This window comes from Corythoichthys intestinalis, chromosome 1 (genome assembly GCF_030265065.1).
Source record: "Corythoichthys intestinalis isolate RoL2023-P3 chromosome 1, ASM3026506v1, whole genome shotgun sequence".
Taxonomy (NCBI): Eukaryota; Metazoa; Chordata; class Actinopteri; order Syngnathiformes; family Syngnathidae; genus Corythoichthys; species Corythoichthys intestinalis.
Genome location: NC_080395.1, coordinates 35,472,922 through 35,500,660, shown reverse-complemented (window position 1 = coordinate 35,500,660; position 27,739 = coordinate 35,472,922). Strand labels below are relative to the sequence as shown.

At 37.9% G+C, this 27,739-nt stretch overlaps 1 protein-coding gene across 1 annotated transcript; it reads right to left on the bottom strand.

The window, feature by feature from the left end:
* Nucleotides 1-821: 821 nt before the first annotated feature.
* On the bottom strand, nucleotides 822-27,739 carry kctd3 (potassium channel tetramerization domain containing 3). Its single transcript, XM_057836060.1, has 19 exons — nucleotides 27,265-27,739; nucleotides 26,971-27,024; nucleotides 23,519-23,564; nucleotides 23,350-23,423; nucleotides 23,215-23,273; nucleotides 22,789-22,869; nucleotides 22,577-22,720; nucleotides 20,428-20,512; nucleotides 20,174-20,364; nucleotides 19,996-20,111; nucleotides 17,532-17,619; nucleotides 17,334-17,450; nucleotides 13,797-13,967; nucleotides 13,554-13,709; nucleotides 13,383-13,479; nucleotides 13,115-13,308; nucleotides 8,991-9,129; nucleotides 8,790-8,912; nucleotides 822-5,590 (listed from the first exon to the last, which is right to left on the bottom strand). The coding sequence occupies exons 1-19, from the start codon at nucleotides 27,333-27,335 to the stop codon at nucleotides 5,020-5,022; spliced, it is 2,577 nt and encodes an 858-aa protein (XP_057692043.1). The 5' UTR covers nucleotides 27,336-27,739; the 3' UTR covers nucleotides 822-5,019.

Below are 27,739 nucleotides of genomic sequence, written 5' to 3'. Positions count from 1 at the left end.
ATAAAAAAACATAAAATAATAATGACTTTAACGAATTATTATCGCGTACTTACCTTGTTTCGATCCAAAAACTCCATGTAGCATGTATCACTGAGTGTCAAGACACAGCTGTGAATGGCCACAGCCGGACTTTTGGGGGATTTTATGACTGAAATAAGGTTACTGTATATAACAAGGGTCGCAATGTAGAAGTCACAGACCGACAAGGAGTGGTCAAGATTTTCTTTTTCAAATCTTTACCCTTTTAAACATTTTTTCTTTGTTTGGATCGATTATTTTTCATCTAAAATATTGGGGAAAATACGACAGTAACAAAAAAAAAATACAATCAAGCGATAGTTATGAGGTAATCCACACCTATTTACTCTTGTCTTCATTGTAACATAATTTGTCTCAAAATTTCTAATATGCGAGTGAAAAAATTTATAAAGTCGTTTTTTTATTTTATTTTTTTATTTTTATTTTTTGGTTACTAAATATTTGACATCAATTAATGATTCTAAGCTAAAAATGATAGACTTTTTGAATAATTAATTACAATAATTACAATTACAAAAGAGGTCACACGGTCTCTGTAAACGGGTCTTCAGGGTAAAACGGACAAATTAGAAATAGTTCGGGGGCTTAATGTGCCGTAAAACTGCTCTGGCAACAAATAGACATATTGTTCTATCAAACACAACAGTTCTTTTGGCTTAAAATACAGCAGTTTATTTGCTATTTCAGCCTTGTCTGTTTTCCTGTTGCTTAAAAAGCAACGACTTCATTCTCATACTCTTGCACGGAGGAGTGGTTGGCACATCCACTCAAAGTAGTGAGATCAATGGTTCAAGCCCAGATCTTGTATTTATTTCATATCTTTATAATATATGACATACACACACACATATATATATATATATATATATATACACACACATAATATAAAGGGCTGTAAAAATGAACGACACGATTTGTATCACGATTCTTGACCCACAATTCGAAACATAAAAGAAAATTTATGAATTAAAAAAAATATTTTTCATGAATACTAACTAATTTTATGGGGAAAAACACCTGAAAAATTTACACAAAATAAATGTATAAATACAAATACAGTATGACAAATATTTATTCTCAAAAATATTAGTAATAATACTTTTGCATCACGATTCAACACGATACAGGATTGTGACCGAGTATCGTGCTTTTGATTTCGATATGTCTATTGTTATAACCTTTGTGTGTGTATAATATACATATTTATGAATGACAACTCAAGATGTATCTGTCAGGAATAATTTCGAAAAGCCCTTAATTGACCATATAAAGATCCATTTGAAAGGCAGAATAACTAGTAGAGCACCAATTTCTTTTAATATTTAGTATCAATATATTTGAGTATTCAACTTAGATGTATTTTAGACTAGTCTAACAAACATGGATTCCTTTATTAGATATTTCTTCATACTGTATTTTTTAAGTCACATTTAATTCAATTTAAATTTATTATTCATTTAAAATGTTTAGATACAGTATATTTTCAATTGTAAATCAAATTTTAAGGTGATTTATAACCACAACACAACCAGGAAACAACTTGAACATTAACACATTGATACATTTATTATATACTTGTATATAAAATAAAAGTACGTGTTGTGTTCATAGTGCAAAAGCATTCAGGTCCAATAGCATCAGTTATGTAGTGATCTATGATTCTCAACAATACAAAGTATGACAAGACATCAAACATAAATCCATCATATCAGGATTTCTTTTGGATTTTTTTTTTTCAGTGTGACAATTTCTGTGAATGCACTACAAGGATGTTGCACATCATCTTTTGCTTTCATTTTTCCAGTATTAAGCAAGCTTTATTTACACCGACACTGTCATACAAAGTGCATTCTTTTGCAGATCACATGCTGCTAACGTGTTAAGTTTACCCTCTAACAACTGCACAAACTACAGGTCAGAGTAGTCACAGTTTCCTGGTAAAATTGACTATTTATAACAATAAGTGTTGATACTTGATCACTTAACTCATCTGGCTCGTACAGATGTAATTGTTTAATGTGATGCCTTCATCTTTTAAAACGAGGCGGATTAGCGTCAAAGCATGTTAAATAAGGCACACACAAGATAAGACAAACATGATAAAGTGATGTAGTGTAGGACCTTTGTGAAAGAGTAAAAATATAATTTGTGTAATCTTGCACAGGCAGGCACTACTGTGAAAAAACTTGTTTTTTTAAAAAAAGCTTAAGGTCTGTCAAGTCGCCACTTGTTGTTGTTGGGAGGGGTGTACACTGATTTTTTCCCTATTTCTCCATTGTATGCGGACAAATCATAAAAAAAATTGTAGGTGCAGTATATCCTAGGAATGTATATGTATGGAGTTTTTGATTATTATGATTATTTTTAATGTAACAGGGCTGATTACCACATTGGCCCGAATATAAAATGGCCCGGATTATAAGACAACCCCCTCTTTTTCAAGACTCAAGTTTGAAAAAAATACTTTTTTGAACACCAAATTAATTTTTATACAGAAAATAATTTCAGTACATCCGAAACAAATGATTATAACAATATATTTGAGAGAAAAAGCATGTTATTTTGCCTCATTTAAATCTTAATATCTGAACATTTAAATATGTCAACTAAAGTGCAATCACATTCGTAAATGAATGGCTACTGGTTTTTGATTCTGGTTTTTGAAATGTAAATCAATCTATTGTGAAAAAACAACAAAATTGCAATAACTGCATTAACCATCAAATTGAAGTCTAACTGTAACTGTAGTCTTGATACAAATCTGAATAAGGAAAAACATTGCCTGCAAACTGGTTAAACTAAAAAGAGTAGCTGAGATCTGTCATGACAGAACATCGCTTCAATGATATCTGGCGCCATCTAGCGTCGTGAATGGGGAGAGTAGCTGAGATCTGTCATGACAGAACATCGCTCCAATGATATATGGCACCATCTAGCGTCGTGAATGGGTATAATGTCTAGACCGCGACTATAAGACGACCCTCTCTTTTTCAGTGTTATTTCAATGCAAAAAAACACCGTCTTATATTCGGGCCAATACGGTAATTAAGTGCCGACTTCAAATATTTTTGCCAGTAGGATAAGAGTTAGCCAGTAGTTGCACATCAGTGCTTCTTTTTCAATGAAAAGTTTTTTTAAAAAATGAGATGGAGGAACCCTCAGGCCAAGTGTGTTCAACGTATGTGCCTCTCATTGCAATGAAGCATGAGAAAATTCAAGACGAAGCAGGAAGCAAACAAGTCGAAGTCATCATCGCTATGCGAACATCTCGTCTTTGTTAGTGCATTGCTGATGTGCATCTGGACTGTTGCGTAATTGTGTGAAACAATTTTTTTCACTGTCTGTAAAAAGCTCTAGCGATATCACATTGATCTTAATATATACTGGACGGTAATGTTTCTTGTACCATAGGACTCCTATAGCTTTTTCCATTCATGTCCATTCACCCTGGTTATGTAGTTCAGGATCATGGTAAAGCTGGAGTTTAAAAGTCGGCTGTATTGACATTGCACAGCTAAAACGGTGAGAGTCCACTCCATTTGAAATGGAAGGGCTGGCAGTGAACAAATAGGTTTCACTGCCGTTGTCAGCGATGACAGCCAATGAGTTACAGGTCAACCTTTAATTTCCCACATTCCTGTTTCTTTTTTACCTCAGTCACCTGAACCAGGCTGTGCAAATCCAGCATGAGTATGAGGAAGCAGGGTAGTCTACATGCTGGACGGATCACCAACTAATCACCATAGATATTAAATATAAAAGGCTAAATGTGTAAAATAACTGGTGGCCATGTTGCGTCAATGACTTCTCCGGCGAGCTCTATTGTAGCATGTGTAAGGTGAGTGATTTTCGCCACTAAAATACTAATTACTCGCAAAATTCTTGCCTGATTTTCAAACGATTTGGTCTCTGACAAACGGTATAAATGTAGCTATGATTCAGGTTTGATGTTGGAAAAATAGTTATTTCTTAGTATCTGGTTAATTGAATGCATCTTTATCCTCAGAAAATCAAGGAATTCATAGCTATTTCAAAAAGCTCGGTTAATTAAATATACCTTATTTTCAGAACTATAAGTCGCGATTTTTATTTCATAGTTTGGCCGGGGGTTATGACTTATACTCTAAAGTGACTTGCATGTGAAATTATTAACACATTACAATATCATTTCGAGTGCTGTAACAATTACTCGATTAACTCGAGTAATTCGATTACAAAAAAAAGACGATTAAATTTTGCTGCTTTAAGTATTCGTTTAATTAGAGTGGCGTTGTAATTTTTTTGAAAGTGTTTGCATTTAGTTTTATTGATTTGGGTGGTTACACTGACCTCTACGGGTGATATTGAATATGACATAACTCATTTCACATGGCTGAATCCACCTGCTCCATGTTAAGACCAACATAAGCCAAGTTTTGGTTTGGGCTAATCTTTTTTAATGCATTTGTAATTTAGTCTATAGGTGTATTTAGCATTTTTTGGGGGGCAATATGTGTTTGAACCATTTGTTAAGAGCATTGTAAATCATTGGTGGTAACTTCTAAAAACGAAACTTGAGAAGGGCTAAACAAAATGGCACCAAAAAGAAAATCCTTTTCTGCAGATTACAAGCTGCAAGTAGTGAAATACGCAGCCAAAAACTGTAATCGAGCAGCAGAAAGAAGGTTTGGAGTTAGCTAGAAACTGTTGTTCTGTATTCTATTTTTATTTTAAATTGCTTTCTATGTCTGTTTTTGGTGTTCACTTTATCAAATAAATTTCCCCCAAAAATGTGACTTATATATTTTTTTTTCCGCTTCATTGGGCATTTTTGGCTGGTACGAGCTATACTCAGGTGCGACTTATAGTTCTATAAATAAGGTAAACATCCAGGACGCAATATGGCCGACAAGTGTCTAATGGCTTAGTGCACGCATCAGACGTAGTTCTACAGTATATGATATCTGTGGAGACAACCATTCGCACTCACGGGAGAAAAGTTTACAGGCTGCTGTCCTGATTGGACGACTCAGCAGTGGACTTCCTGTGTCGTGGTGAGGTGCAGGAAGTCAGTTTGGTGGGGGAAGGCGAAGCATTGGCAGAGGAGTCGCTGCCGCCGCCACCTTCTGACCCCGTTGAGAGGAGAGGGACCGGGGGAGCCCTCTTTCTCCCCAGAAAGCCCACGTCCAGCACGCCCCTCTTCTTCGTACCTCCCTCCGCCTCTGCCTTCGCCCCGTCTCCACCGACTCCCACTGCGTCCCCTTCCTCAGGCTGCGGGTGCACCTTGCCTCTGACGTCGCCTCCCCCGAATAAGGGTGAGTCGGGGGGCTGTCGCGAGGATTCCTGACTCCCGCCGTCAGCCTTAACTCTGCCCGGTGCACTTAAAACACCTGGATTGTTTGCATTGTTGCTTCGACATGTCCACAGCTCCATCGCAGACATCCTCCTCTCACTTCTCTCACTCTCCTCTGACCCGAAGTCACAGAGCGAACGGCGGTTTTCCGAGGGTTGACTGGAGCTCTGATCCGCACCCTCCAAGATTCCACGACTCAAGCTGAAGTTCTGGAAGTCTCTGAACAAAGATTGAGGTACGCCAATTTTGGATTTAAAAACTCCACCGAAGCAGAAAACACATTGTACACTGCAAAAGCACACCTCCTTAAAACTAGTTAAATTCCCTTATTTTCAGTATAAATCTATTAGAAATAACAAGTGAAATTATTAGGGCTGTCAAAATTATCGCGTTAACGGGCGGTAATTTATTTTTTTAATGAATCACGTTAAAATATTTGACGCAATTAACGCACACGCCCCACTCAACAGATTAAAATGACAGCAGTGTCATGTCCACTTGTTACTTGTTTTTTGTCTCCCTCTGCTGGCGCTTTGGTGCGACTAATTTTATGGGTTAAAGCACCATGAACATTGTGTAATTATTGACATCAACAATGGCGAGCTATTAGTTTATTTTTTAATTGAAAATTTTACTAATTTTATCAAAACATTAAAAGGGGTTTTAATATGAAATTTCTATAACTTGTACCGGTACTAATATTTATCTTTTAAGAACTACAAGTCTTTCTATCCATGGATCGCTTTAACAGAATGTTAATGTTAATGCCATCTTGTTGATTTGTTGTTATAATAAACAAATACAGTACTTATGTACAGTATGTTGAATGTATATATCTCTCGTGTCTTATCTTAACAATTTACAGAAAAATATGGCATACTTTATAGATTGTTTGAATTGCGATTAATAAATTTTTAAGCTGTGATTACCTCGATTAAAAATTTTAATCGTTTGACAACCCTAGAAATTATCCACCAGTGCTTCAAGTAAATTTTACTCAAGATTTCTTGAAACAGCAAAAATAGCTGAAAATAAGCTTAACAGACTTCTTTTAAGCAATAAGTTAGTATATTTAATCTTAAAAAAGCTTTGAAATGTCGAAATGTTCTTAATTCAAGAATGGATATTGTTCAAAACATTCTTTGAAAGCATTTTTTTCTTAAATTTTAGTAAAAAATAATTGCCAACTTTTAGATATATGGGCTTAATAAGAACAAATGATAATAATTACTTAAGGTAAGTGGAAGAATCTGATGCATTAATCTGTTAACTAGTGTTTAACACTCAAAACAAGATGAATTATTGGACGAGATTTAAGAAAAATAATCTGATTAAGACTTTATAAATTTACAGTGCTTCTCAAAGTATAGTCTAAGGACAACTAGTGATTTGGGGAGTCCTCAAGGGTGAGCAAAAGATGAATTAAGCCCACCTTTTTTTTTTTAACCCACTACAGTGCATCAATAAACTACAGTCCGGGTGTATTCAATTAAAAAAATTATCAAATATATTTACTGTATAACATTTTTTAAACTCTGTTCTATTGTTTTATTTATGGGTTGGCTAAATGTGCCTTGAGCACTTTACTGAAGCAGCGTAATACAGGTACGCTCCAACAAAACAGGTTTGGAGTCATTAAGCACAACCACAATTCATACATAGGACGTACTGTCAATTTTCTAAAATTGGCTGAAAGAATAGAAAACTACAAAACATTCACATTTAATGTAATCCCATTTACGGTAATTCAATTATTAAATATATTTTTTCAATCTAAGAGCAGTGTTAATGCTCCACTTCATTTTACCAGAATTGACAGTAAATGCTCATTTTTCAGTGCCATTGACAAGAGATAGGCGTCCAGTCCACTACTAAATGTTGACAATTGTAACATACTAATACTACGTATAGGTGCATCTCAATGACATTGCTAATTTATTTCCAAAGTTTAAGGCCATGTCTACATCTAGCAGGGTTTTTTTAAAACCAAGGATTCTGCCCTAATACGTCGGGAAAAATAATTACGTCCACACCAGCACGTTTGTAGAAAAAAAAGCTTCCTCAGCCAACTGCATTCATTCATTTTTAATTACATTCATAATAATGGGAGAAAAATAATTGTCCATAATACCCCCATCCTTCGCATGTATTCTTCAATACGAAGCACTGCAATATTTTGTAAATAAAAGGAAGCAAACCGGTCTAATTTACTCGAAATGTAAACATTGGTATCATGTGTGACGTAGGGACAAAGTTTGTCACAGTCAGTTGCCACGTTTACATGGAGCCAAATATTCCAATTACAATCGGTTTAGATGTTCAAACCGAATAAATGTGTTCCATATAAACACCTCATTCGGAATGAACAGGCCCAAACCGAATGGAATTTCATTCCGATTCACAGGGGTGGAATATTCCTTTACGCAAACCGATTAGAAGTAAAATTATATCATTTAAACAGGGAAGCGGAATGGTGTCTGGTTGCGTTCTTTCTGCACATGCTCCGTACTGACATGGTGACGTCACTTGGTGACATAAGTAACGTCACTTGCAACATGGCTTCCAAGCACACGCACAGCGCACCTAATTGGAGTCCGGCGGAAAGTTTATATCCATGAATCCCTCCACCAGCCCACACAACTTTTTAAATGAACGGCGTGTCATTCTGAAGGTTTGTTTCCACTCGAAAAGTTAAAACAGCAGCTGATCTGACGATCGATCTCCATGTTTTGCAACGTGACGCTTTGTTTTGATTAATCTGCGCATGTCAGACGGCAGTTGTCAAACGTCCTTTCGGAATAAAGGCAGACACATGTAAACGCTGGATCGGAATAGATGAAGTGACATGTAAACAGCTGATCTTAAATTTCCATTTGGAATGATTTGAATCGGTATGAATAAAAGTCAGCATGTAAACGTGGCTAGTGACGTTTCCCCAGTAATATCTTTGGTTATCAGTGTCCACATAATTGAGCCACAATCGCAGAATTTGCAAATCTTCTCTTTAGACGGCGTTTTTAAGAACCCTTGTTTAAATGTGCGTGTGGATGATAGGTAAAAACCGTAGAAAAAGTTATTTTTGCCAAATATCCTGCTTCATGTAGACGTGGCCTAAAAGAGGACCAATTCCTACTGAAATTTAAAAAAAAAAAACATTTTTTTTTTTGTTTTTCAGCAGTACAGTGGAACCTGAGCAGCAAATAATTAGCATATGTGTTATCGTGTTAAAATGACTTTTTTAAAGAAAATATATTTTTATATGTTTTAATATATTTTATTACCTTTTCATAATTTATTGATACCAATGAGACTAAAATTAACCTCATATATCAATCAATGTGAGCTAAAACAACGTCCAAAATCAACAAGTTGCCTGCTTTATCACAAATGGATTTTTTTGTGTATGTTCATTTTGCACCTGTTACTGCGGAAGGACTCTGTTCTTCTGGCACGGGCCAGCAGAGGGCTCTCTCTGTATGGCCGCACAGCCCCGTAGGTCACCTGATTCTCAGGGATGGCTTCCTGAACCTGCAACTGCACACTGGCAGAGGACGGAGAAACCGTTAATGGCACGATCATTTGTGGAATGGTGGATGTTCTTTCTCAGAACTGTGTTTACCTTGAACAGGATTCACGGATGCGCGTGTTGTGCAACACCGATGGGGCGGGGCTAATATTTGGCGTGGCGCAGCGGGATGTGCTAAGGTCGCACTGGTCCAATAGCTGAAGAAGTTCCTCTTCTGTTGGACCGCCGACATCTAAGCGAGAAAGATTTCATCAAAACACCTGAGATCAGTAGTTGTCCAACATTTTACATTAAGTAAGACCTCAAAGAATATTTTTCTCTCAGAGTATCACCATCAACATGGGCGTCACCAAACATATTTCACTGAGTCACATGCTCAGTACTGATCTGCAGTGCCCGAGTATAAATTTCACTGGTGTAAAAAAAAAAAAAAAAAAAGTCCACATAGCATAATCGACAGAATGTGCCTATTTTAATATTGCCAGATTACTCTATTCACTCCATTTACACAATCCGCACATGGCACTTTAATATGGTAATTTATGCACATAACTTTGGCTGTGATAAACATATGAGTTGATACTTCCGTGAAGCACCTTCGGGAGATATGCTGCATTCATGTGCGTCGAAAGCTCTGAGTTCCCAGATTGGAAAATCGTTCTGATAATCACCCTGATCTGATATTAGTCAAGTAATTAAGTCAGTAATGTGGGTTAAAAACATGGTTGCTACAAAGAAGAGTAGCCTATTTTAATGCTCCAACTAGGAGTGGAAACTTCTTGGTACCTCCTGATACGATACAATTTGCGATACAAAGCTCACGATCATGATGATCTGACGATATGGCGATACAACGATTATCGAAACATTGGTAAGGAAATCATTCTAGGATATTCAACAAATAACTAATAAACAGAAAAACCAACCTTCTGCTGTGAATTATCCCTCCCACTTCAAACGGATTGAACGTCTATGGCCGTCAGTGGCAGCCAATGCCAGGCAATGAGGTAATTTTGGGCCATTTAAGGTCATTTACCTGTTGATTTTCAGTTACTTCCTGTTGATTTTGGGGTATTTCATGGGTCACTTCCTGTTTATTTTGAGTTACAGAACAGGGAGTGACCTGGGAATCACTCATATGAATAGGTAGTGACTCAAACTCAACAGGAAATGACCTGTAAATGCCCTAAAATAAACAGCAAGTGACCTGTAAATGCCCTGAAAATCGGGCAGAATGACTGTGAATGCTCTGGTTTCGAATGTACTAACGTTCCCAGTCTAAATGGATTGGGCGTCGAGCACCGTTAATGCAGCCTTTGAGTTAACAGACACTACCCAGATAGCAGACGGATGTTGAAAAGATGTTGGATCAACATTCCGCTGTTGAGCTTCTATCGTTGAATCAACGTCACTTTTGCACCCTCAATTAATGTTGTTTCAACATTAAAATCCTTACAAAACCTAAACGTCATTTCGATTATCATTAATATTGGAACAACGCTGAATCACTGTTATGTTTTCAACCAAAATGCCCGCTCATCCATAATTCCATGACTTTTCAATCATATTTCCCGGTCAATCACAAATCAACTATTACCCAACATTAGTTCATCAACTATAAAACAATGTTAACCATCGCCTGACATACTTTAGAACAACGTTGTTTCAACGTCACTTGACGTTGAAAATTTTGATGTCAACCATACTGATGATTTGGATGAAAAATCAACGTTTGTTCAATGTCGGTCTGCTATCTGGGTGTTATGGTGGAAGATTTTGGTAGCAACTTGTTGGTTCCTTTTTATTTTGTTTTTTTAAACATTGACACTATTCTAAAATGACATCTCGATTCTTGGCAGGAGCATATTGATAACCTTTTAGGATACAAAGTATCACGATATACGTATATCACTATTTCGATATTTTGTCACACCCCTAGCTCCAATGACACATCATAAGTTGAGTGACTGTTAGGCACTTTTTGGTGACACCACGCAATAGAGAATCATTTTTTTCGATTACTCCAACAACACATGAATGCAGCATGAAGATCATACAATCGACGGTGAAAATTACAGCTTCTCACATTTACAGGTTATTGCGAGATAAACTGCCCGTCCTTGCTGTTCGTTTTTACCTCAGTGTTGATGTTTGTTTGGTCACCTATTCCCATGAATTGTGAATTTAAATGGTTCGAATTTACGTATCAGGGAGTTAACTGAGGTAAACTACTCTAGTCGCAAATTGAAGTAGCATATTAGCTGCAGTCTTTTAGCTAACTGGCTATGAATATAATGACTATTAAATGCAATTTGAGTGAGAGGCTCTCAATCAAAAGCTTTGTCTAATATTGCGTTAATATGTGGTATTTAACCTGTATCAATACTGATGCTACTTACTGCCATTTGTTTATATGACCAAAATGAATAGAATCAATCTGTATGAATTAATTACTAGGGCTGTCAAAATTATCGCGTTAACGCGCGGTAATTAATTTTTTTAATTAATCACGTTAAAATATTTGACGCAATTAACGCACATGTCCCGCACTGTCCCATGTCAGACAGTATTCTGCCTTTTGGTAAGTTTTACAGCAAGGTTTTTTGTGCTGTCTAACAGTGAACTCTTGTGGTCGCTCTGCGACATGGTTTATTGCTTTCTTGCCAGTTCAATATGGCTGCACGACGTCTCGGGCTGACGCCTACGTTGTAATATTGTGCTTATATGATCCTTGGACAAGATTTGTCCGTAAGTATGGTTGTTGTAAAGAATGTACATATTATGTTAGTAAGCGAAATGTTATATTTTTTGTATGAGACGCTTTTTGTTTATGTTTAGTGAACCTGTATAGTGTGCTAAGCTAACGTTGTTGCTAATGCAATGCTTGTGTACTTTTTTTTGTAGTTTCACTACGGTCTAAAGAGAACAATGGTTTGAGGCCATTTTATTAATAAATCAGATGAAAAAGGAAGAAGTCTGATTATTAAGGCGTCGTTCACTAGCTGTCTAGCTTTGGAAAAAGTAGACGCTTCGGAGTGAGGACAGCATAGACAGATTTAAATGACAGTAGAGTGAAATGCCCACTACAGTCCTTATGTACCGTATGTTGAATGTATATATCCATCTTGTCTTTCCATTCCAACAATTTATTTTACAGAATATATATATAATTTACAGAAAAATATGGCATATTTTATAGATGGTTTGAATTGCGATTAATTGCGATTAATTACGATTAATTAATTTTTAAGCTGTAATTAACTCGATTAAAATTTTTAATCGTTTGACCGCCCTATTAATTACCTATCTTTGGTACATAACTTCTAACAATTTTGTGTGTGTGCTCATCATAATTTCCAGCTATTTTACAAGCATTTTATTTGTTACTGCAGTCCCTGTCATCTTTAACGAGATGTAATATTTTTCATTTCTATGTGACTCAAACAGCACTACTCTTGCAAATGGATATTAGAAAGTTATTTGCTAGCATCAAGGATAAATCAACAAGGAGAAATGAGAGAGATAAGCTAGGTAACCCACCTAGGCAACATAAACCACTTTTCGAGAGATGGAAGTTGATGAGAATAAGCAGAGGTGAATTGACAATCAACAAGGGATGTCGAATTATTTATTTTGAATACTGATGGCTGAAAAACAAAACAAAAAAATCACTTTTTTTACAGAGACCTGTATTTTGGTTTGATTATATATAGTTTAAAGTGCTATTTCTACCTTTTTATGATAAGTGCTACAAAAATGTGTGCCCTAATATTGTATTAAGTCTAGTGATGCCCCTGACCATCAGGGCCAACATTAACTCATTGGCTGCCACTTCTTCCAGTTCAAATGAATTGGACGTAGTGCTGGGCGATTTTCAGATCGAAGATGGGTGGAAAAAAATTATGTATCGCCGTCAATGGCAAACAATTAATTAAAATGTGTCAGTGAAGTAGGCCAAAATGTTCATATTCAAAATGCCAATTGCATGACAGTTAAAAATAACTGATGACGGATTTGAAATTTGTGTAGAATCCTTAAAATAAAAAACTCCAGTGTAATTTCAAACTGAGTAATTTATATAAAATAACTTTTCAGTTATTTTTTCCCCTTAAAGGACCCCTCAATATCACACCTTGCAAACTCCCAGGGAATCCAGTTTGATATATATTTCTCTACATAAACAGCAATATGACACCACCTCATGACATGACACTTACCCTCTTTCTTCTTCTCCTCTCCTTTGTTGGCGGTGTCCATGGCAGTGGTCAGATCCCACAATTGGATGCTGCCATTGCCGTGACCGGTGAACAGATAGCGGCGCGGTCGCGAGCCCATCCGACTGGAACCTTCGCATTCCCGGACCATGAAGCAAGAGATGGTGGTCCCATCCACAGACTGCACTTCACAGATTCTACGACAAAAAGAGTAAAACTGATCAAACACGAAGAGAACAATTATCCTGTACTGTTGTGTGTTCCGATGTACCTTTTTCCAGTTGATGAAAGCCTCACAAAGAGCTTGTTGGTGATGGGGACGACCTTTTGGATGAATACTTGCTGATCATCTCGCTCTCCAAACGGACCTAAGAGCATAATGCTCTTGCTCAATGTGGAGGTTAACATTTCAAACCTTACGAACAAGAAGATTTCTTCTCACCGATGTCGTTTCCCGAACAGTAGCTGCCGTGACTCTCCGTTTCCTCTAAGGAGAGTATTTTAAAGGAGGCCAAAGGAGTGGAGCCAGGCTGTGTGGAAATCATCCCACGGAAGCGGGTCACCGTCCACGTGCGAACATGGTTGTTGTCGGCGCACACTGCCGTCAGCAGAAAATGCACAAGATGTGAGGAATAAGAGGCTTCTTTATTCCCGCTGATTCACCGTAATGGCTCCACCCTCTTACCTGAGACCAGGTGTTTCTCAGACAACATGATCTTGGTCACAGGGCTCCTGTGGACGGTGAAAGTCTGGAAGAGCTGGGGGCCCGAGCCCACCGTCTCTGGATGCTGCACGATGACTCTCACTGCGCCGCTGCTGGTCCCGTAGGCGATCTCGATCCAGTTCCCGCTCACACCTGTGAAACGCAGTCCAAAGGTGAACCACAAAAATTATTTCTGTCACTAGAATAAATATCTTGTTTCTTCTAATTAGCAGAAGTGGGTAGTGTAGCCAAAAATTTTACTCGGGTAGTGTTACTTCAAAATATTACTCGAGTAAAAGTAAAAGTAGTCATCCAAAAAATTTACTCAAGTACAAGTAAAAAAGTATTTGGTGAAAAGAATACTAAAGTAATGAATAATATTGTGAGTAACTGCTTGAGATGTTTGATTTTTTTTTTCGAAACAGTGGTATTTTTTTTGTCAGCACAAAGTTATCTAACCTATTACATAACCACATTAAGTCGAAAAAATACCCCACAAAAATCACTGAATTCTGGCGAGAGAAAAAAGATCTACAGAAAGGAAGCATCATTCGTCCAAAGAGCACGAGTGCCCTCTAGTGGAGAAATAGTTTCTAGTTTGAATACCGGGAGTTGAATAGTTTCATCACAGTTACTATTATGAAATTAAAAGGATCATATGTCTGGTTTTCCGTGGTCAATCCATGCCAAATAAAAACTGGGGGAGAGGTTAAAATCTGCGCTTTCAAGTCATGTTGAGCGTGCTATGTCAAATACTTATTTTTTTTACGGTGCTTTAAACACGCCGGCGTGAGCATAGAACGGCAAGCTTGAGTGTTATTCTTATAATAAAGTCATGTGATTATTGTTGCGACGTCTCATTGGTGAAACTGGTAGAGATACTGTTGGGATAAAACTGATATGTTGAATGAAGAGGAAAAATGTAATGACCAGTGTGGCCCAAAGTAACAGAGTAAAAGTAGCGTTTCTTCACAAATCTACTCAAGTAAAAGTAAAAAGTTTAGTAAAACTACTCTTCGTAGTATATTTTTCTCAAAAAGTTACTCAACTAAATGTAACACATTAAAATTAAGTTAAGATTTGGTTCTGGGCAAGTATATTAACTCAGAAGTTGCATGTTTTAGTGTTTTGTATGTGGATTATTTAGAATAAAAGGTTAAGACTAGAGATGATCGGGATGCCGATCGATCAGGTCAGATCACGTCATTTTCAAAATATCGGAATCGGCAAAAAAATATCGGCCATGCCTTTTTTAATTTTTTTTTTTTTTTTTTTTAATTAAATCGTTTTCTAATTGTATTTAACGTTACAGACATAATATGTTACACTCACCCAGAGTCTTTAGTTTAGGCTTAAGGTAGGGCTATCAAATTTATCCCAATAACGGCAGTAGTTAATTTTTTTAAAAATGTATCACGTTAAAATATTTAACGCAATTAATGCATGCGCTGCACGACCCACTCACGCATTGTCGCGCTCAATCTGTAATGGCGCCATTTTACCTATATATAGAGATAAAAGGCAGCGTAAAATGAGTAGAGTGAAATTTGGCAGCCTTTGGAGCCTTTTTTTAAATGGCTAACGCCTTACAATCCCTCTCCCTACGGTAAGAAATATCATGGGAAGCAATGTGGGGAAGCAAGGTAGCACTTGATCTTTTTCTTAACACCTTATGTTATTTTCCAACGCAGAGAAGATATATGAATTGGTAGCACTACGCACAGTCATGGTTCCACTTCCCATTAATGCATTTGGCCATGGCTACAGTATCATTTACTGAAAGCTCAACAAATACACTAGATGGCAATATTTAGTCACAATATACAAAGTCACAAGTCTTTCTATCCGTGGATCCCTCTCACAGAAAGAATGTTAATAATGTAAATGCCATCTTGAGGATTTATTGTCATAATAAACAAATACAGTACTTATGTACTGTATGTTGAATGTATATATTCGTCCGAGTTTTATTCATTTTTTTCTTAATGCATTGCCAAAATGTATATGATCGGGAAAAATTATCGGGAATGATTGGAATTGAATCGTGAGTAAAAAAAACGCAATCAGATCGGGAAATATCGGGATCAGCAGATACTCAAACTAAAACGATCGGGATCAGATCGGGAGCAAAAAAACATTATCGGAACAACCCTAGTTAGGACGTAAAATGTCCTCCATATCTGAAATTACCCTAAAATTATATTTCATTCACAGCCAATGCCAAACTTGCTTTTCAAAGTAGACAAGCCTCATACCCAGTGTGTCCAAACTTTTTTTCCCCTGGGGGCCACTTTCAGAAAAATTGCAATCGGGTTTTTAAAATGTACAATGGTACCTCAACATACGAAGTTAATTCGTTCCAAGACCTTGATTGTAAGTCAAAATGGTCATATGTCGAGCAGGATTTTCCCATGATACATTATAATTCCATTAATTCGTTCCACAGCCCGAAAACCTACACTAAATCCTTAATAAATACAGCTGTTACTATTTCAAATAGCAATTACATATAGCTAAACAAAGAAATTAAAAATAAAATTCAGAATAATAATATAATAATAATAAAAATTCCTGTAACATTGTAACGAATCTGGTTCTAACGTGGCAGATGTCTTTTGCATACTGTACCTGAACACACCGCGTGGCTAACGTCACAGTGAGATAGGAGTGTGTGGTAAAGATTTTAGTTTCTTTTAATGTCCTTTTGTTTTTGGCGTATACTGTGGGGGATAGAGGGCGTGTTGAGCTCCAAAAGTTCTGAAAGAAATGATTAAAAACTAGACGAAGCTGGCGACTTCCTTGCCGATGCTACCACAATTATAATTGTCACCTTAACATATATAGACTAGCGAATGGAGGAGGACCGTTGAAATAGGAGACATTCTACGGCCATATTGTCGAGCCAGTTCACGGGCATTTCCATCTTAATTTCAATGGTAAGCCTCACCTTTTTCATTTTTCACCACCTGCACTAACGTTGTTGGAACCCATGTTTATTTCTCACAAGAAAATCTACTGTGCGTCCGTCTTGCGGGAAAAAAAGAAACTGTGGCGCTGTCATAGACGTCATATTTCGAGCATGTCATCAGATGTAGAAAGATCGTGAGTCGAAGTCATCGTATGTCGAGGTACCACTGTATTTAAGTATGAACTCATAGGTTGCCATTGACTGGGGGGGCTGGCAGAGATCCGGCCCCCCAGTCAAATTGGATTGGATGTCTATCGCCGTCAATAGCCGTGAAACATTATAACTCTTTGCCAGTCAGCCCACTTGAAATAGATTTAAGCTAAGGGTGCTAACGGAGAGTTGCGTTTAAGCGACTAGCTCCATCTAGTGTTAAAGCTGGCAAATGCTAAAGAATGTTGGCTGAACTAAGACTTCTTATGCAGGCCGTATTCCATGATATCATTATTGGAAGTTGACCGCAGTTGTCGCACGGGCCGTAGTTTGGACCGCCTTAGCAATTCTACACACTTTCCCATCTATATATCTCATTAAAGTAATATTTTACAACTGACTGGTTTTAGGCGTGAGGTAGACAGACAATGCGGTGATGGCATCGTTTGAGGGGTCGTGATAAAGCTCTGTCACCAGGAGATCGTTGTCTTTCATCCGCAGAGGAAACTTTTGCATGTCTAACAAGAGGAGGAAAAGAAATAGGTGTATTTCAGTTCAAGAGATTAAGTATTTGCCAAAAATGATGTGAGCATGTGTACCAATATAGTAGATGGAGCCATTGTTGCAGCCCAATAACAGGAAGGATCCGGCTGTGTCGCAACTCGTAATTGGAACAACATCTTGAACCTAGCATGCGAACATAAAAACAGCACCAAATCACTATGAATATTATAATTACATTAAGCTTTAATGTCATTACACAAAGACGGAAATAAAACACAAATTTGATCTAATAAGAAGGGTATTAAAAAGTAATTATAAGTCAAGACTGACCGATATTGGAAAAAACTAACCTTGGGATTTTTTAGGGGATTGCGATATATTGCGATATACAGCAATATTAAAACTGGAAAAAAAATTCAGCAGATGACTTGACTAGCTCTGTTTTGGGAAGACTGGTTCCGTCACCATGTTTTTGTATCAGTGTATTATTTAATCAAGAATTTGGACTGTTTTACGTTTATAGGAATTCTGGGATTTACGCATTTATATACACGAATTTTCAACCTAAAAGGCTCTGTGTTTTGTGATGGCCGCCACTTTACATTCAAATAGGGCTGTCCCAAACGACTAATTTTCTCCCGATTAGTCAGCCGACTATTTTTACGATTAGTCGACTAATCTAATAATTAATTTTTTTTTTTTTTTTTTTACTAATTTAGCAATGAAATTTTTGTTGACGCTTATCAAATCACAAAAAACATATTGGAACACTCAAATCATTTATTAAAGTACAAATAAACACGTAAATAACAATAATAAATCACAAATAAACAATGAGTTCAAATGCTGATAGAATTAACTAGTGTAGCATCCCAATTGAACTGATGGTTTACAACTTTTATTCAATCCTTGATGTAAACACACCGTAAGAGCTACGGTGCACACAAATAAAGCAACACAATTAGAAATTAACAAAAACTTTTCAACTTTTTCCTTTTAAACCTTATTTATATATCAATGAATTGCCTATATGAATTGCCTTTACCTTATTACCTTATCATTGACAATCTCTCCCTTGAGTGCAATCACTGTATATACTGTATATATTTATGACCTTTTAACCTTATATAATTTTCTATACCATAAAATAAACCATAACATGAAATAAACCTTTCAATTAGCATTAAGAACAATACTAATAGCACACATTATTTAGTAAGGCGACAGCACCCTCTGGTGTACAAAAAATGAAAAAAAAAAAAAAATTTTACAAACTGCGTGAAGGCGCTTGAGGTGTTTATTCACGGCCGACGTGCAGCCAAGCTTGGCACTGAAGAGACAGGACAGAAGAGTGCACTCTCCTTTGTTTCTTTGAAAAAAGTCAATGTTTTGGACACTCTGGTGCGCTTTTTTTGGCTTTGTGCCGCTTTCCCCGCTTGCAAACAGAGAATCCGACATTCTAACTTTCCACGCATATATTTTTTTAACCCTTCATTACCCGTCGACGGGATGCTGTGCTCGTCGACGGATTTACGTCATCGATGACGTCGACTATGTCGATTAGTCGGGACAGCTCTACATTCAAATAATCAGGTAATTTTCGGCCAAATGCCATTTTTTTGGCAAAAAACTTGTAATTTAGACATTTCTGCATCCATACAAAAACATTCTGCTTTTACGTGTTTTATTTTATGTAACATTTCAATCTAAAAACTACGAGGGCCAAATAGCCTGCAAGACATGCTGAGGCAATAGTGATATCAGAATTCAACCTAAATAAGTTATCCTTGTAAAAAAAAAAAATGCTGAATTTGGTCTTGTTGAGTAATATTAAAATGATTCTGCATGCTTTCCTTAAGTATTACGTTTCTTATGTGAAAATTGAGTTATTAGCTGTTGAAAACGTAAAAATGTAAAAAAGTGAAAATGTAGGTAATCATCTCTGCATTTGGTGATTGTTGTGCATCTAACGTAAAATCTGAGAATTTTAAAGCTATTTTAAGCTGTGTTATACTTATATGAAAAATAATTGGGATTTTATTAGGGAACAACTTTTTTTTTTTTTGTTGTTGTTGATTTTTTGATGCCGCTGCTCACGAAGACTCATATATGCCCAAGGGAGGTGCCTGTTTTGGTTTTAGGTCGCTAGCGGTTTTGGTTATGAAAATATTTGAATTTCAAGTTATTGAAAATAGGCCCTCAATGGGGCTAACGGGATTTATCTGTTTATAATGAAGCTTGCAGTGTATAAAAGGGATCCATGATGCCATGTCTCTGCACACTTGCTGCTTTTATGAAGTAAAACAAATGCTTACCTGTTTAAAAACAATAACAAAAATAAAATAAACCCACGTCCGGCGATGGGACTATTGCGCAACTTTGTGATCAATCCGGTTTTTCTTGTATGTCAGTTCTAAAGGCACCTGTGTACTGTGTATGCAGAGAGGCCAATCATATAATGAAAACACTTTTGGGGACATCTTGTATTAGTGCAAATCGCAAAATCGTCCCATTCGGGACACTTCCAAGTATGTAAAAAGTACACAAAGATGTCCACACCTGCCAGTGCTGTGTTACAGCATTCCACACTCCGACCTTCCCTGTATGGCTTGTCGCTACAAGCTGATTTCCAATGAAGAAGAGATCATCCACAGGCACACCGAGGCTGAACACACCTGGTTGAAAAAAATTAATCTGGTTTTCAAAGCCTTTCAATCCATTTTTAATCGCCATCTACCGATTTCATTGCCGCTGCCTCCATCTTGGATGCTCCAGAGTATGATGCTGCTTTCAGAGGCAGCTGCCACCATCTTGTCTTTGTCTCCGTGCGGGCCTCCTACCACTTTGGCGTTTAGTGCGATGCGTTCAATGGTCCAGTCCAGGCAGGGAGATGAAAACACCTGTTGCCAGCCTGTGGATTCCTTTATCCTGTTGGAAACATTTCATTGGTGTTTGAGAGTGCAACATATTGTGTTGTTTTGGTACGATTACCTGTAACAGATGACAAAGTGTGCATATGCTGCTACAATCCAGTTGTGGTGCCCTGTTATGATCAACACCTTGCGAGGGTCTGGTCCTAAATGGGGTACAGCCCACTTAATGTTAAATTGCCTTCACATATAAAAAGTAGGGATGGGAATTGATAGGATTTTTACGATTCCGATTCCATTATCGATATTGCTTAACGATTCGATTCTCTTATCGATTCTAATTTGGGGAAAAAGACGAACAAATGTTTTGATTGTCATCGAGTTTGTTTAATCAGAAATCACAACCTTACAAACTCACAACGAGGTCAAAAGAGGCCCAAAGCCTCAATGTTAACTGTGGCAATATGAGGCAAATACACAAGAATGTGTAACATTACACTGAAACATTTTTCTAATAGAAATAAAAAATATTGGTATTTATTGGCATATTGGTCGTATTCCGTCCCCACGCAGTTATCTCCACCTTGCAATGACCAGGCATGAAAATGGGTCTGGGGTTAAAAAGGTGACAAGGGTGTGGAGGAAATATGTTCCTGTAGGGCTGTCCCAAATCACTCATTTTCTCCCGATTAGTCAGCCGACTATTTTTACAATTATATATATATATATATATATATATATATATTTTTTTTTTTTTTTTTTTTTTTTTTTTAAACTAATTTAGCAATGATTTTTTTGTTCACGCGTATAGATTCACAAAAATATTTTGTACACTTAAATTCTTTATTGAAGTACAAATAAACATGTAAATAACAATAATTAATCACACATAAACAATGAGGTCAAATGCTCATAGCATTAACTGGTGCAAAAGAATGGAATGTAAACAGATTCAGAACACTGACTTATCCTTTCCAACATTATTCAAAACGATTTTTTTTTAAATCTAGCATGATTATTATAGTATACTACTATATATAATAGTATTATAATAATTATAATATTCATTGCCAATCATATTTTTCAAAAAGGGTGTCATTTTAAAGCTATTCTTAGTGTAGAATCCGAATTCTGTACTATTATAGTATTAATTCTGAAGTATGTGGGATTAACTCCAGAAATCGTTATTTATATGAACGTGATGTGCTTTTATTTTGAAATGTACACCGGAAGTACGTTCGCTAAACCGCTAACAGCTTCACACTCCGCAAAAAATCACTTTTCATCATTCTTTGTGGTGTCACTGTCACTCATAGTTTTTTTTCTCAATTTATTCATTTGCAAATGATGTTAACCAGCGATTTTTCATGTTTGAAGTGTCACCTTTTAACCGCAAGTTTGCGTTTTGGAAAGGACTGCCAATGTTTTATAGCAGGCTAAAGTAGGTTGTCTTTTTTTTCCCCATTAGACTCAATATAGCAGTGCTAACGCTTACAGTGTTTAATATACACGTGTGTCCTTATTTTGTATGTCTGAACTGTAATTCTACGGCATTTTCATTACTAATAAACATCTGCGAAATGAACTAGAGTCTAATAGTCATCTACACGCACACACAAATGTATGCATGCACGCACGCGTTGATAAAACGCAGCCTTTAAAATTATCGCCCTCATTTTTATTTATCTTGTGACAAATGGACTCATTTCATATCGCGATAGGTTTAGCAACTTTAATAAAACATGTCGTTAGTTAGCTAGATGGAATTACGACCCACCTCTTATAAATGTTCTCATCCGATTAACACAATTCAAGTACGTCACCCTCTGACTTCAAAATGGCGAATTTAGCCAAAAGGTGAGTGATTTTCATGCCTGAATAACTACAAGTCGCTTTGTTGTTATTTTTCCTTGTGATGTGAAGACGCACTTTCAAGCGTTTGAACCTACGTGTTGTCATTGTTATGTTTACGGCTGCAATGCTCGTGCTAAACCATCGTAACCTTTCATTTTCACCCTCTTTCCTGGTGAAGTGTAGCCAAACTTTGGAGCGAGTGGTTCTTGGCGCCATGCTAGTTTGATCCGTCTGGACAACAAGAGGCGTCACGTCATGTGATGACGCAGTACGCGTCTTTAGGAATCGTTAAAGGGATCGTTAAGGCTTTTTCATTGTGATGTCGAGGCCTCGAAACACTAGGAACCGGTTCGGAATTGGAATCGGATTTCGATTCCCATCCCTAATAAAAAGCAGACCTTTTTTGGATTACTCACCAAGTTTATGAGCTTCATCTAATCCCGGTGAGCAGGGGAAGGGAGGGTGAGGAGGGGCACCAACATAGCTGAACCCCTCGGCTCCACTCGGACCCGGACGCTCGTCACAGGAGGAGGCGGAGCGAGACTTATATTCAGGGATGGCTAAAAGAGAAACAAAGTGCTGATATTTCAACTTCTTGCGTTCATAAACAGGCTTAAGCGGGTTTTACCTGGAGGTGGAAGGTAGCCATGGAAGAGAACGCTACCACATGAAGATCGGTCCAGTTCTTCACAGAGAAGAAGGCGCCGCACTATACTCATAAACAAAGAATATCAGTGATAATAATTTCATTTTTTAGTTAATTCATTCACTGCCACTGACGGCTATAGATGTCGACGTCAATGGCTCGTCAATACTCCTCTCTATTTTCATATACAGGTACTGTACTGACATGCATGCACACGCCTTGATGAGTGACCACAAAGGTAACAATTCCTATTAAAGTACAAGTACCGGTACTACAATGACGGGAAGTTCCAACAGTGCAACAGGAAGTAAAACAATCTAACAGTTCCTCTTGAGAGCGCCACCATACAGGTTCTGACGAATGGGAATTGCCTAAAAGACGACAGTCGGCATTTCTGCACAGACTTACCTAAAGGAGTTATGCCATAGAATTCCGCTTCATGCCGCAGAACGCTGATGTTGACACCACTTTGGAGACAATACAAGTAGATTTACTGATGTATTCTAAAAGACATGCGCTGAGCTTGTTTGAATGGACTCTCACCGCAGGTCCAGTTCTTTGGTTCGGAGGAAATTTAAAATTGGTGCAAAAGCGGTGGGGTCTCTGTCAATAAATATCTAGAAGAAATGTTGATTAAAAATCGTTAATATGCTGCGTCATGAGAAAAATGATCTCTCCTTGTTTTGGATGAGTAAACAAAGTCTGTACTTACAGCTCCAGTTTCATCCCGAAGAGTGGATATTCTTCCACTCAGCAGACTGCAACACACACACAGTAGTCAACACAAGCATGTATCCATTTACATGCACCAGCACTGTTACAAATATCTGCAACATTCATAAACGGTGGTCATGAATATTTTAAATGTATTTCAAACTGTTGGCAAATAGCCACAAGCAACACAATAGCGGTCTGTATCACTAACAAGGTTTAAAACAATATCTTACTGGTTCTGAATAATTCCATTGCATCTTAGTTCCCTCTATTGAATGGACAAGATAGTACAAAACTATGCCAGACATTCAAAAACTTTCGTGATGTCAGCTTTTTTTTTTTTAAGTGTGCAGCTCCATATTAATACACTAACTAAACGAATCAGAACTCGGCTTTTTCAGGAAAAACACATCTTGAAAGTAGGAGTGTGACAAAATGATATGTATGGGTGATACAGTGGGGCAAATAAGTATTTAGTCAACCACCAATTGTGCAAGTTCTCCTATTTGAAAAGATTAGAGAGGCCTGCAATTGTCAACATGAGTAAACCTCAACCATGAGAGACAGAATGTGGAGAAAAAAAAAAAAGAAAATCACATTGTTTGATTTTTAAAGAATTTATTTCCAAATTAGAGTGGAAAATAACTATTTGGTCACCTACAAACAAGCAAGATTTCTGGCTGTCAAAGAGATCTAACTTCTTCTAACGAGGTGTAACGAAGTCTAACGAGGCTCCACTCGTTACCTGTATTGAAGGCACCTGTTTTAACTCATTATCAGTATAAAATACACCTGTCCACAACCTCAGTCAGTCACACTCCAAACTCAACTATGGCCAAGACCAAAGAGCTGTCGAAGGACACCAGAGACAAAATTGTAGACCTGCACCAGGCTGGGAAGACTTAATCTGCAATAGGTAAAACACTTGGTGTAAAGAAATCAACTGTGGGAGCAATTATTAGAAAATGGAAGCCATTACAAGACCACTGATAATGTCCCTCGATCTGGGACTCCATGCAAGATCTCACCCCGTGGCGTCAAAATGATAACAAGAACGGTGAGCAAAAATCCCAGAACCACATAGGGGGACCTAGTGAATGACCTACAGAGAGCTGGGACCACAGTAACAGAGGCTACTATCAGTAACACAATGTGCCGCCAGGGACTCAAATCTTACACTGCCAGACATGTCTACCAGCTGAAGAAAGTACACGTCCAGGCCAGTCTGCAGTTCGCGAGAGAGCATTTGGATAATCCAAAAGAGGACTGGGAGAATGTGTTATGGTCAGATGAAACCAAAATAGAACTTTTTGGTAGAAACACGGGTTCTTGTGTTTGGAGGAGAAAGAATACTGAATTGCATCCGAAGAACACCATACCCACTGTGACGCGTGGGGGTGGAAACATCAGGCTTTGGGCTGTTTTTCTGCAAAGGGACCAGGACGACTGATCTGTGTAAAGGAAAGAATGAATGGGGCCATGTATCGAGAGATTTTGAGTGAAAATCTCCTTCCATCAGCAAGGGCATTGAAGATGAGACATGGCTTGGTCTTTCAGCATGACAATGATCCCAAACACACAGCCAGGGCAACAAAGGAGTGGCTTCGTAAGAAGCATTTCAAGGTCCTGGAGTGGCCTAGCCAGTCTCCAGATCTCAACCCCATAGAAAATCTGTGGAGGGAGTTGAAAGACCGTGTTGCCCAACGACAGCCCCAAAACATCACTGCTCTAGAGGAGATCTGCATGGAGAAATGGGCCAAAATACCAGCAATAGTGTGTGAAAAGCTCGTGAAGAGTGACAGAAAACGTTTGGCCTCCGTTATTGCCAACAAAGGGTACATAACAAAGTATTGAGATGAACTTTTGGTATTGACCAAATACTTATTTTCCACTATGATTTGCAAATAAATTATTTTAAAAATCAAAAAATGTGATTTTCTGGGGGGTTTTTCCACATTCTGTCTCTCACGGTTGAGGTTTACCCATGTTGACGATTACAGGCCTCTCTAATATTTTCAAGTTGGAGAATTTGCACAATAGTGGTTGACTAAATACTTATTTGCCCCACTGTATATTGTGATACTTAGCATCCCAAAAGGCTATCGATACGCTCATGCTAAGAATCGATATATTGTTTGATATTGATATTGTGTTAGGCCCAATCCATTAAGACAGGGAAGAGTGAATGAACATTTGTTCATTCGAAACCAGAGCACGCAGTCACTCTTTCGGATTTTCGGGGCATTTGCTGTTCACCTTCAGTTCATTTTAAAGCATTTACAGGTCACTTCCTGTTGAGTTTGAGTCACTTCTTATAAAATGCCCCAAAATCATCAGGAAATGACTGAAAATCAACAGGTAATGACCTGAAATGGCCCAAAATTACCTCATTGTCATTGACAGCCATAGAAATGGGAGGGGCTCATTTGCTGCCACCCTCGCAGTTCAAATGGATTGGACGTCTACTAGATACTACTTCCAGAAGGATGAAGATAGCTTGTTTTTCTGTTTATTAGTTGTTTTGTAGAATATCCTAGAATCATTTCCTGACCAATGTATCGATAATCGTTGTTTTGCCATATCATCGTTATCGTGAGCTTTGTATCGCGGGTCGTATCGTATCGTGAGGTAACAAGAGGTTCCCAACCCTACTTGAAAGACAGAGAGTGACTGTGCCACAGTAACTGCGGGCTAAAATGCTTGCACAACTGCATGCAGGTCACAGTGGTATTATTAAAATGAAAGAAATGGCAAGAAGTTATTTTCGGTGGCCAGGATTAGATAAACAGATCGAAGAGACGGTAAAAAATTGTTCATCTTGCCAGAAGATTTGCAACAATGCACCTGCAGCCCCACTTCATCCTTGGGATTTTCCTCAGGACCCATGGCACCGCATTCATATCGACTTTGCGAGGCCTTTCGAAAATCGAATGTTTCTGGTTGCTATCGATGCCCATAATAAGTGGCCAGAGGTAGCTATCATGAAATCAACCACATCGGAAAAGACAATTGAGAAGTTAGATGTTTAGTCATTTCTGAATAAAGAAGTGTTGTTCCATTCAAGTCTCGGCCTTACATGTACTTAGACTAAGGAAGTCCATAACAAAAGACATGTTTTTGCCAAGGAACTATGTTGAGGTAAGTTGACGAGCATCATTCTAACTTTACATTTAGATGACTGAAATGTGTTAAGTGAAATAGTGGAAAAACAGTTATTACATTGCATTTAATACTTGTAAATTGAACACACTACTCGGTTTCACAGTAATTGGATTCAGGCGCGACACACAGCAGTAAAACGATGAGATAATGGAACATGTCTACTTCTCTGCAGTGATACAACTGCTTGACTGTGCTGTCATGTTTTTGTGGGAGTGGTGACGTCATCTGCTTGTCCTGAGATAACCCACGCTCTTATCGTAATAAGAATGAAAAAATGATCGCGAATACCTTGAGAAGAAAGAGTCTGGGATCCACATCAGAGTCTGTCTGGAGGTGCTGAACCTTCAATATAAAATACGCAGTCACGTTTTAGTCATTTTAATAAGCAATGATGCGGAGCCTAATGTAGAATGACAATTTGCATGCATGCATGAACATGGTCCAAGCCCAAGGATGGTAGCAGCATTTTACTGTTGCACAAACCTAAATGCATTGCCATTATTAATAAAAATAGTTGATGCAGCTTATGTTGCACACCAGTTCATTAAATGTCCCTCACGATAACCATCAAACAGGACTTACCGCGTCCCCCCCACGTTCAGCTGTATAATTTCCCCCATCCCCGTCGTCAGGTCATCGCCGTTGGTCGCCATGATGTGACTCCGGCCGAATAGATCACAGTCTGCGCTTCATCTCCAAAGCTAGCATGCTAACGTAAAGAACGGGCGCCTCTCCCCTAGTTCAGCTGGTGTCCAGACCCCGCAGCCTGACACCCTCTCTCGCGTCGCTCCGCTCCATGAAAACAGACCTAATGCGCGCGAGCGAAATGTAGACGCCCTTTGTTTATGTATTTTATATAACAAAGATAGGAAGCGGGGGTGTTAAAAGCCAAAATCTGCCAGAAAGCGCTCCCTTGTTGTGCGTGGGTCGTTCGCATCACTACCAGGCTCTCGTGTTCATCGTAAATAAATTTCGCGTTGCAATGTGAACCAGCTGTGTCAAGAGTACACACTGAGAGCGAGAGAAGTATTGCATACTACTTCCGATTTCGTCTAAT